Here is a 12116-nt window from a genome sequence, read left to right as displayed (position 1 = left end):
TCTTCCGTCCATACAATCAGCTTCCACTAGAGGGTTGGAGGGCGAGCCGAGCTCGCATGCACGCGGCCTCCGGGGGGGTGAGGACCTGGGCCGGCGCCTCTGACCTGGGCACACCAAACTTTTCCGCAGCGGCCGGGGCGGCGGGCAGGGGCGGGGTGTCTGCAGGGGCGCGGGCTGCGGCGCGGGCCCGGGCGCGGCGGGGGGCGGGTGCGGACCCCCGCCCGGGCCGGGGGGGGGCGGGGAGGGCGCCGGAAGCGGGGGGCGGCGGGCTGCGCGGGCGGGGCCTCCGTCCCTTCCGGGGCGCTCCCCACCCCGCCCGCAGCCGGGGTGACGCGTCTCCAATAGCAGCTCCGCGGGCGCGGGCGGCACAGCGGCCGGCATGCGCGCCGAGGGCCACGGCGGCCTGGAGCGCTTCTGCAGCCCGGGCAAGGGCCGGGGGCTGCGGGCGCTGCGGCGCTTCCAGCTGGGGGACCTGCTGTTCTCCTGCCCGGCCTTCGCCTCGGTGCTCACGGTCAGCGAGCGGGGCAACCACTGCGAGCACTGCTTCGCCAGGTAGGCGGCGGGCGGCCCCAGCCCCTGCCCCGGCCCACGTGCGCGGGGACCCCGGCCCAGCCCCCGCCCCGCGCCCCGCGCCGCAGCTTTGCGGAGTTGCCCGCGGAGACCGTGCCAGCCCGGGCGAGGCTCCTGCCCGCGCACGTGGGCCGCCGGCCGAGCCGCTCCCGAGGCTGCCCATGGGCGCGCCGGGCCCCAGGTTCGATCAGCCCCAGTCGGTCCCCTTTAATCGTGCGTCCTGCCGGTGCTTTGTCCCCCGCTGTCCAGGCCCGCCTCCGACTGGCGGTTTCCTCCCCAGGAATCTATAATGAGTTGACCGGTCCTGCGAAGTCCCTGGCTCCTCTGCTTTCCTTCGATCCTTTAGTACTGAGTATTCGGAGAGAAGCCCGGGGCACCCAGAATTGTGAGGGGCTGCGGTGATCAGATACACCCCTCTCTGGCTTGAGATTAGGAAAACGTGGTCGTTGGGGGATCAGGCAAATTGTACGCTTGAAACTATATTTAGTTGTAATAGCTATTGCTACATGTAGATGTCCTTATCTGTATGTATGACATAAACATATATGTTCACCTACTTATAATTAATGACAGTTTCACAGCTTGATGGCACATGAGAAAGCACCATACCGAAACTGTCTCCCTCCTTTTGCAGGTGACAAAACGAAAGCCCAGCAAGAAAGTCTGGCCCAGTGTACACACACCCACACCATCAATTAGGGGAACGAACCTGGCCTCGCTCAGTGCTGCCCCTTTTAAGTCCTTGTTAGGTGCTCAGTAAACTTGAACTCATGCAGGAGACCTGGTGTTGGGGGCAAGTTTGTACCAGGTCTTCCTGGTACAGGAAGGGACTTTGCTTTACTACTTTATTTGAATCTCAGTTTCTTCATCTTTGAAATGGAGATTTCTGGGCTAGATTAAGCAGACCTGAGATCCTGCAGGTACCTTTAGAATACAGGTCTCAAGCCCAGCATATGCTGAAGCACTTAATCTCTGAGACCCCTGTGCCTCACTCTACAATAAGACATAGCAAAAGAAGGGACAAAGGCTGAATATTATAGTAATCTTGCTGGACTCCCTGCCAGAACTGTCTTCCGCTTGGGGGGACCTGGAAAGGAACTAGACACAGAATCATGCCGTGGGCAGCTGAAGGGCTGTATGTGATGTGGCTCTTTGAATTGGTGAGCCAAGAGCTAAAGGGTCATGGCACCACTTTGCGACGTTTGAGTGAAGTGAGCATTGGGTTTTCCCAAAGTTAAAAAGGCTGCTGCGACTGGTCCCTTGATCTTCTGAGCCTTGCTGTGGCTCGGAGTCTGCAGCAGTGTGGGTGTCTGCAGTGGCTGGAGCAAAGCAGGTCACCCAGCACAGAAGGAGCCTCCGTGGGGGTCTAGGCGGATTCCTGGAAGCCATCTTGGGGGAAAAAAAAAGGAGAGTGCTCGGGCAGGTGCATAGTAGGTGCTCAGGTGATGGGTTGCCATTCCCCTCTTCCAGCGAATTAAAGCTCAAATCCCGAATGTAGAAGGGAGAAGCGGAACTGAGAGATGCTTCTCTTTGGTTGTGTGTCTATGACCCCCCTCCCCGCCTTAGACTACATATGTATTTCTTTTAGTTTTTTTTTTATTGGTGCATTGGAGTCATACATCTTAATGGAGTTCAAGATGGTAAAGCATACATACACACATCACTCATTTAGCCCTTCCCCAATTCCCACCCCGTATTAATGTACTGTCGGGAAACTTCACAGATGTATCTGCCTTAGTTATTCTGCCATAAGTCACATGATTTGTTGCCTTTTTTTTCCCCCTGATTGACATATGTTAGTGTTACTAACTGTCGTGTCAGGCCCCTTTCCAGGCTTGCCACATGCAAAGGGAGGGGGATGTGCTCCAACACCCCTACTCCCTTCTGTTTGGTTTAGGTGAACATCTGTGAACACCTGTAGTTCATTTTTCTCTCTTCCTGGAGTCATTCGAAACACAAGAAATCATATTCACAAGGTCCAGGCATTTAGAAATGTCTTTGTGCCTGCTCTATGATTTCTGTTGATTCCAATTCATTTAAAATGGTCTGATCATTCTAAAAGATTTATTATGGGTTTCTTTGTCAATATTGCATATGACAGAGGGGTCAGTCTGTCTAGTTGTATTAAAGGAATATATATATATATGCATATGCGCCACCATGGGTCTCAGAGGAGTAGGAGAATAAATTTATAATTCTTGTGTACAAATCAAAATCTACTACTTCCTGTACACACACCCCAAAGAAAACTACTCCTTATCTTTTGTGTGTGTGTGTGTGTGCCACAGTTTTAATGTCAGCAATACTGTTTGAAACAAATTAGCCATCGAAGATTTTCCATATCATGTTCATTACCAGAATCTTACTTATTTTGAAGGGAAACAATTTATTTCTTCAAGAATGAGTATATTTTGTAGGTTGAAAAATAATGGGAAATTTCTTTGCTCTCTGCAGAATAGCATTCTTATTGCCAGGACAAATGAAAGGCGTGTGCCTGAGAGTTTAAATTAGTATTACATTTTCTCAGTTTGATGGATAGCGCTTGGGAAGATGTGTATCTTTCCTCAGCTGCTAGAAGGCAGCTTCTAAAAATACACATTTCTTCCAGCTGGGAGCTGTCCCTCTCAGCTATCCCTCTTAAACATATTTATTCGCATGCATACCGAGGGCGTTTGGTCATTAACTTTTTGTGGCAATTTTTCTTTTAAAAATATGTAGATGTGTTATATTTCAAACTGAAACTTAGACATGTTTTAACACTTGACGCTCTTTGCCTGCTCTAACCTGATGAGCTGTTTGAGGATTCATTCTGCCTGTGGTTCCTCAGATGAGCATAGGTCTCCCTCATCTTTATTCTCTTGGCTCATGGGATTCCTCTTCTGAGCATGGTGAAAATTTGGAAGGCCTCTTGGCCTCCCTGGAATAGAGCTATTAGAACCCAGTTCCAGTGAATTTCTGTCATGTCTGGCTCATTTACAGTGTTTGTTTTAAAAACAAAAGTGTGTGTATAAGCAAATACTAGGATTAAGATAACCTGTTATAAAGACTTTTTCTTGCCTGGTGTGGTGGGGTATACCTGTCATCTCAGTACTTGGGAGGCTGAGACAGGAGAATTATAGGTTCTCAGCCAGACTCAGCAATTTAAGGAGGCCCTCTGCAACTTTGTTTCAAAAGAAAAAATGGGTGGGGATGTAGCTCAGAGGTAGAAAGCCCCTGGATTTAATCCTCAGTATCAACAAACAACAGTTAAAAAAAAAAAAAAGATTTTTTTCCCTAATGTCCTCCAGATTTATTCCCTAGCAATTTTTATCTTATATTTCCTATTGTTTCACCAAATTGGAGAAATTATTTTTTGCCAATCTCCATCATTATTTGAGGACCATGAAATTGTGATGCTGCTTCCTGACGTTCTCTGAAGAAGCTCTGTTCCTGGCTGCTTGAGGCCATGCACTGAAAATGTGCCCAGGATTGTTGTGATTCAGTTATTCTCTGAGAATTGTCTAAGTGTTACTATTACTTCTAATTTTTATATTTTTGCGGTACTGGGAATGGAACCCAGGGGCATTGTACCTTCAAGCTACACCTTCAGCCCTAGTTTTTAGTCTTTTAATTGTTGAAACAGGGTCTCACTGAGTTGCAAAGGGCCTCACTAAGTAGCTGAGGCTGTCCACGAACCGCGATCTTCCGGTCTCAGCCTCGTGAATGCTGGGATTACAGGCGTGCACCACCAAGGCCAGCTGCTTCAAGTGTTTTTAAATGATCAATGAAAAATTGGACGCATGCACTAATAGACATTGACCCCCTTCTTTTTAGATATACTTTTATTAAACAAGTAGTAAAATTAAAACATACACAGTTTTCACCCAAAAAACTACATTAAAGGATACAAAAGTCAGCTATCCATATATTCAGTAAGGAAATACTGTGTGTGAGTCCACCTAGTGTCACCGTGATGCATACCTGAGAAAGGTCTCTACAGAGGAGAGCGTTATTTTGGCATTGGGGTTCACCGGTCACCTGGCTCCACTGCTTTGGGTCTAAGGCTACTCAAAACATCCTTGTGGTCCTGCTCCCACCTACTAGGAGTCCCTTCAGCTATCAGTGGATTCCTCCGAGGATGAGGTCAGGTCCCTCATGATCCAGTCACTTCCCCAAATCCCCATCTTAACATTGCTACATTGGGAACCGAGCCTTTAACACCAGGAGCCTTTAGGGGACACTTCAGATCTAAACCTAAACAAATTGTGTTCTCACATTTAAGCTTTTCATTTATTTTCAAAATAGCCAAGGCAGGGACTTTGTGTCCGACTGGCCATGTCTGAGTTCCAGCTTCATCTCTTCCTAATGATCCAATGATCATCTTGAGTCAAGCTATTACGTAACCTCATTGAACTCCCAGGTTCCCTTATCTGTAAAATGTGCGTTCTACCTCCCACCTTACCAAGCTAGTCTGATCAAGAAAGAAGTACTTAGTATACAACCCTCGGACTTAGTAAACTGTCAAAATCAGCCTGGACTCTTCCTTCTTCTTGTCTTCTGAGTTCTGCTGGCTAAATGTTGACCTAATTGAATTGTGTTATAAAATATTATAATTTTGGGGACATATATATGATGGGTAGGGGATAATGGGAAGGATATTTGGGAAATGGTTGATTAATGAAATCACCACCAACCTGACCCAGAGCTAAAACCTGCAGTTTTCCACTTTGTGTTCCCTAGAATAATAATGGGTGTTTGAGATCAACTTTCAGTCGTTCTCAGAATTTAATGGAAATCCTACAACATACCTACACAGATAAAGCCTCTTTGAAAAAAAAAAAAACACCTAAAAAAAAAACCTTATAACTCTGAAGTGCTTAGACACTTTTTTAAACATAAAATTAAACAAGCATTTTTAAAGGAAAATGGAAGAAAACAGTATTTTCCTCATAGCAAAGATACCACAACTTTCTTCTACCTCCAGCATGATTTTCAACTCTAGCAAAGATCGATACTCTTAAGGCTTCAAATGTGCCAGGAGCCACAAAATGCACATTTTTCATATGCGGGGACATAATTTATAGAGACTCAGCGACCAAGGCACACGTAGGGAAGCGATGTCAGATGAAAGAGACAGAACAGCAGCAGGATATCCTGAAGTGAAATTCAAACCCCGGCGAGTTAAAGCCACCATCTAACACCTTTCCCTCCCGAAAGCGATTGCACAGAACCCTCTCCATCAAAAAACCCCCTGAACATCCCATATAAAATGGCATTCCTTTAAATCCTACCGCTCTTTGCTGCTCATAGAGCATTTCCAGATACATCCTTATCTTGATCCTTCCAAGGATGGCTGACACAGATGGGCTCTATCCCCGTTTACAGAGAAAGAAACTGAGCGGAAGAGGCTAAGTGATTTCCCTGAATTTCGATTTCACTGTGTTTTTCTTTTTCTCCTAAGGGGTCTGCCCTGTGACCTTGATGAAGAGAGCCAATCTTCCTACTCCCCGTGAGATTTTCTTTCCTGTGTCCCCTTTGGCCTGAGTCCACTGTGCGCTTCACCTGGGCCTTAATCTTATTTAAACCTACTGTGTGTGGAAATGGGGGACTTAACCCATCTCTCAAACCCCCTCAGCGAATACAGTTACTATTATTACCTCGTTTGCTTTTCTCCATTCGCTGATAGGTAATTCATACATTGTTTATGAAAGTTTAAAAAATTCCAATTGATTCAGCTGTCTTCAATCTGTATCTTATACTGATAGGGTTCAGAGATGTTAGTTTTATTTCAGTGCTTTGGAATTAGAGTAAGAGCCACATACGGTCTTTAGTATGTATCAGCTACTGCATAATAAAATGTAAAAGGAACATGAAACTTTGGTCCTTTAGTGCATTTGGACTATTTTTAAATATTGTGCTAGCCGGGCTTGGTGGCACACGCTTGTAATCCCCACGCTTGGGAGGCGGAGACAGGAGGATCGTGCAGGTTCGAAGCCAGCCGCGCTGGCGTAAGAGACCCTGTTTCAAAAATATAAAATAGGTCTGGGAGTATAGCCTGGAGGTAGAAGGGCTTCCAGGAACCCCAGTACCACCAAAAAAAAAAAAAAAAAAAAAAAAAAAAAAAAAAAAAAAAAAAAAAAAAATTGTGCTAGAAGTAAGGCACAGTTCATCATCTCAGTCTTTAAATCGTATGCAAAGGGTTCATTTCTGTGCCTTCTCCTGGGGCAACATCAGCAAATAACCATCTTTTCCTTCTTAAACATATCCATTCCTTAGAATGTCTCTCATTGCACAAGTTGCATAGGTGAGGTTTGGCAATGGAATTTGTGGTACAGCTGTGCCATGAGGCCCCAGTGGTATTATTGTAGGATAAATGTGTTGCATATATCCTGTCAGAAAAAATTTTTTAAATAATGCTTTTAAAAAGCTGGTGTGGCCGGGCATGGTGGCGCACGCTTGTAATCCTCAGGCTTGGGAGGCGGAGACAGGAGGATCGCACAGGTTCGAAGCCAGCCTTGCTGGTTTAAGAGACCCTGTTTCTAAATAAAATATAAAATAGGCCTGGGAGTGTAGCCCAGAGGTAGGAGGGTTCCATCCCCAGCACCACCAAAAAAAAAAAAAAAAAAAAAAGCTGATGTGGCCAGGCATGGTGGCACACGCTTGTAATCCCAGCATTCAGGAGGCTGAGACAGGAGGATCCGGTTTGCGGACAGCCTCAGCTATTTAGTGAGGCCCTTTGCAACTCAGTGAGTTGCAAATTTCAAAATAAAGAATAAAAAATAGGGCTGGGTGTGTAGCTCAGAGGTAGAATGCCCCTGGGTTCCATCTTTAGTACTGCAAAAAAAGAAAAGAGAGAAAGAAAGACAGAAAGAAAGGACAATAAAAAGCTGATGTGGTGGTGTCCACCTGTAGTTCCAGCCACTTGGGAGGCTAAGGCAGGAGATTTAGAAGTTTGAGCCAGCCTGGGCAAGTTAGCTAGAACAAGTCTTAACTTTGTTTTAAACTGGATATGGTAGCACATGCTTGTAATTCCAGTAGTGGGGAGGCTGAGACAGTAAATCAGAGTTGAAGGCCAGTCTCAGCATCTTAAAAATTTAGCAAGAGCTGGGAGCGTGGTGGCTCATACTTGTAATTTCAGTACTTGGGAGGCTGAGACAGGAGGATCATGCAGGTTCAAAGCCAGCCTCTGCTCATTAGTGAAGCTCTCAGCAACTTAGTGAGACATTGTTTCCAGATAAAATATAAAGCAGGTCTGGAGGTATAGCCTGGAAGTAGAAGGCCCCTGGGTTCCATCCCTAGTACCACACACACACAAATTTTTTAGTGAGACCTTGTTTCAAAAATAAATACATAAAAAGGACTGGGTGTAGTTTGGAGGTAGAGCAGCCCTAAGTTCTATCCCCAGTACCAAAAATCCAAATCAAAACAAAACAATTTTTTAAAAGGAAGCTGGGGAATATGGCTTAGAGATAGAGCACCCCAGATTTTAATCTTCAGTACCACAACAAAACAAAAGCTAAAAATAAATTTTCTTTTAGAGAACTATTAAGGCTTACTGCCATAGCTTGGCGGAAATCTGATCTTAAGAATGACTCAGAATTGATGAGATGTTGGAGCCAGGCGTGGTGGCACAAATTTATAATCCCAGTACTCAGAAGGCCGAGACAGGAGGATTCCAGGTTTGAAACTGGCCTCAGCAATTTAGCAAAAACCTGTTTAAAAAAAAGAAAAATTAAAATAAGACTTGGGGGTATAGCTCGGAAGTAGAATGCCCATGGATTCAATCCCCAGTACCACAAAAAATAGCCCCCCCCAAAAAATTGATGAGAAATTGGTACAGCAAAGTTCTGTTTAAGAATTTGAGATAAGTAATTGTAAAGAAAGTTTCTACTGCCAGGCGTGGTGGTGCACGCTTGTAATCCCAGCATTCGGGAGGCTGAGACAGGAGGATCACAGTTCGTGGAGAGTCACAGCTACTTAGTGAGGCCCTCCACAACTTAGTGAGACCCTGTTTCAAATAAAGAATAAAGCCAGGTATGATGGCGTATGCTTGTAATCCCTGTGCTTGGGAGGCGGAGACAGGAGGATGCTCAGGTTCGAAGCCAGCCACACTGGCTTAAGAGACTCTTTCCAAAAATAAATAGGTCTGGGAGTGTAGCCCGGAGGTAGAAGGGCTTCCATGAACCCCAGTACCACCAAAATAAATAAATAAATAAAAATAAATAAATAAATATAAAAAATAGGGCAGGGGGTGTAGCTTGGAGGTAGAATGCCTCTGGGTTCCATCCTCAGATCCACCAAAGAAATGAAAGTTTCTACTTTATTTCAGTGTTACAGATTTACCTGTTTGGCTTAGGTTAATATCCCATTTCTTTTTTATGTTAATATGTAAAAATGGAAATAACCACAAGTTTAGACAACTTCTTTCCTGCCTCCCAAAAAGGCAGTAGGTAATTATAAGCATCTTTTATATCCATGGAGTCATAAATAACTAAATTCATTTTCCCTCTTCCTCACCTTCGTTTTGACCTTCAGATGTAGAGTTGAGGTTATCATACTTCCTAGTTCACGGCACCTCTTACTGACAATCTGCCCCCCACCTTGTGAGTTTGGCTACCTGTCTTTGGAGATTATACACACACACACACACACACACACACACACACACACACACACACACACACATATATGTATATATACATACATCTGTCCTAATCACCCCACCAAGGACTAGACAAACCTAGAACGGGCACCCTGAGTGTACTTGGCTGCGCCCAGCCCTCCTCTGGTGAGCCTGGCAGCTTAGAAGCTTCTCCCTGGTGGAGCCAAGCAGGGACTGCAGGGGACTGCTGGGAGAGGGGTGTGCTGAGGTCTCCCCCTGTCAGGGACTTGCAGGCCGCCTCTGTACATCCCCTGCGCCTTTCCCACCCACATCCCCAACCCTCACATCTTTGAATTTCTAGAAAATGTGCAGTAGTTTAGGGGTGCAGTTCTCTGGCAGGGAATTGACTGAAGTCCCTGTCTTTTCAGGGTTGAACCCCTGACCTTGGCCTCATTAGCGCTCTCTCCAGTCACAAAGCCACACACCTCACTTTGTGCAACTTCTGCTGACTTGCCTGTGCCACCCTCCGCGGCCTCCTTTTCAATTGCAAAGGCGTTCACAGCCACACAATAGAACAGAAGGAAATCAGATCTCTTCAAGACCGCTCTGAAGGACAGGAATATGCAATTTCCGCAGGAAAATAATATCCCCCCAAAATCTCGAAGGTGCGGGGAAACAACTTATCTTTTTAGGGCATGCATTCATTAAGAATCCAGCTGTGTCCCTCAGCATCTTCAATCAAAAATTTAAAAATAGTGTGAAACTCCTTGTGCCCATTTATTAACATAAAGTCTGGGGAGTTTGGTACACAAACTGGAAGGTTTCAGATGACTAAGTAGAAGTCTTGCATGTTTATTATTAAAATGGTCTAGGTTGGCTCTTAAAGGAAACAGCAGGTCTGAGAATTCCTACGTATTTATTTTGAGCAAGTTTAGTCTCTCGAGACCAAAACAAGCGCTTATGCTTACCAAAATAACTAAGATAGCGTTTTGTATTGGCAAGGACATGCTGATAGCACAGGCTTGTCAGTGCCTGGGGATGGGAGTCACCTGGAGGAAAGGAGAGAAAAGGACAGCTCCCTGGGTAAGGGAGTCCACACCTGGGTATGTGGACGTGGGCCTGTCCTGGGGGCAGGAAATATGTCCTGGGGGGACAGAAGGAAATGTGGCTCCTCAACAAGATGAAGGTTTCAACCAAGCCAGATAAAAATCTCCAGGATTTTATATCCTGGCACTTGACAGAAGTTATATTAAAATCTGTGACAAAATTAAATATTTTTGGACAGGAAGGACTTTTTCCTTTTTTCTTTTTTTGATTTTGTATGTGGTACTGGGGATAGAACCCACGAGCATTCTACCTTCAAGGTACCCAAACCCTTGATTTTTGTTGTTGTTGTTGTTTTGTTTTGTTTTGAAATAGAGTCTTGCTAGGTTGCCGAGAGTCTTGCTACATGTTGAGGCTGTCTTTGAGCCTGTGATCCTCCTGTCTCAGCCTCTCAAGTACTGGGATTACAAATGAAGTCATCGCTGTGCCTGACTGTCTCTTCAATATTTGAATACCAGGAATACCATGTTTTGGTGGTATTTCTTACTGGGGTAATGTTTGTGTAAAGAAACACTTGCCCTTTGCCACCTGAAACATTTATTTATTTTTATTTTATTTTTGAAGTGGTTGCTGCATTTACCCTAGAACATATGACTGAGAGTCACTGCAAAGGGGGTCAGCCCCACGCCTGCCTGGATTCTCTTGGGTGTTGAACATTGGGATAAGCATGTCCAGAGAGAATCCTTTTTCTTCTTTTTCAGTTGCTGTGCTGGCAAGCTCTGGGTTTCCACAGGAGTCAGAAATATTGATAGCTAACATTTGCACAGAGCTTTAGAGCTTATAAAATACACTCACAGATGCAGTCTTACTTCGTCTTCTTCAAAGCAGTGATCATAATTATCACCATTCTTTCACAGAGGAGGAAACCGAGGCTGAAAGTAACTTGCTTGAAGATACACAATGAACCTCACAGTAGGGAGGCCGACACCTCTCTTCTCTTTTTGCAGAGGGAGTGTGTATGGCTTCCTCCGCCTCCATCTCTGCTGGGACACGATTCTTTCCTCTGCAACCCCAAAGCTGATAGTAGCTGTGGCTTCCCTCCTCTCTGGGAGAAGCCGGGGCTCCCACGCGCACCCCGCGCAGTCAGTCACACAGGCTGCAGGCCCGGGAGGCGAGGAGTTATTTATTTATTTATTTATTTATTGTGATACTGGGGATTGAACCCAGAGGCATTCTACCTCTGATCTCTGTTTTGTTCTTTATTTTGAAATAGGGCCTCACTAAATTGCAGAGGGCCTCACAAGTTGCTTAGGTGAATCTTACCTTCCCAAGGTAAAATATAATCCCAAGGTACTGGGATTATAAGTATGTGCCACCACGCCTGACTGAAACATTTCTTTAAATGTCACTTTTTGCACTCAAGAATTGAATAGTATGGTATGCTGACTATTGTTGGCAGGACATATTCTTAAAACCTCAGTAGTGATGGACATTTCATTATGAGTACCTGCTAAACTCCCTGGAGCAGGGATTCTGTTTTTTAACTTATTCAAAAATATTTATATTTTTGGAACACTTACTACTGGGTTCTAGGTCCCTAGTAAAAATTGTGGAAAAAAAGAAACAAAAAATCTCATTATTTCTAGATTTTGTCCATCTTTGTTTTACCCATACCTTGGACTTAATGATGTTTCAGCAGATGTTGTGTGGATGGCAATCAGTTGGAAACTGATAGCTGGCCGGGCATGGTGGCGCACGGTTGTAATCCCAGTGCTTGGGAGGCTGAGACAGGAGAATCCTACAGGTTTTAAGCCAGCCTCAGCTACTTAGTTAGGTTCTCAGCAACTTAGCGAGACCCTGTTTCCAAATAAAATATTAAAAAAAATAGGTCTGGGATATAGCCCAGAGGTAGAATGTCACT

General features: G+C 45.1%; 1 protein-coding gene across 1 annotated transcript in view; it reads left to right on the top strand.

Annotated features, from left to right (window-relative positions):
- Positions 1–379: 379 nt before the first annotated feature.
- SMYD2 (SET and MYND domain containing 2) overlaps positions 380–12116 on the top strand; it is a gene marked incomplete at both ends in the record, with an annotated part of 55495 nt that continues 43758 nt past the window's right edge. Inside the window, one exon of the mRNA XM_080698503.1 lies at positions 380–552. Coding sequence (XP_080554629.1) covers positions 380–552 — 173 coding nt within the window. The remainder of the gene's footprint in view (positions 553–12116) is intronic.

The sequence above is a fragment of the Muscardinus avellanarius genome, assembly GCF_963383645.1.
Source record: "Muscardinus avellanarius genome assembly, chromosome: 7".
NCBI lineage: Eukaryota > Metazoa > Chordata > Mammalia > Rodentia > Gliridae > Muscardinus > Muscardinus avellanarius.
Note: the sequence above shows the minus strand (reverse complement) of the source record. Positions and strands in the feature narration are given on the sequence as shown.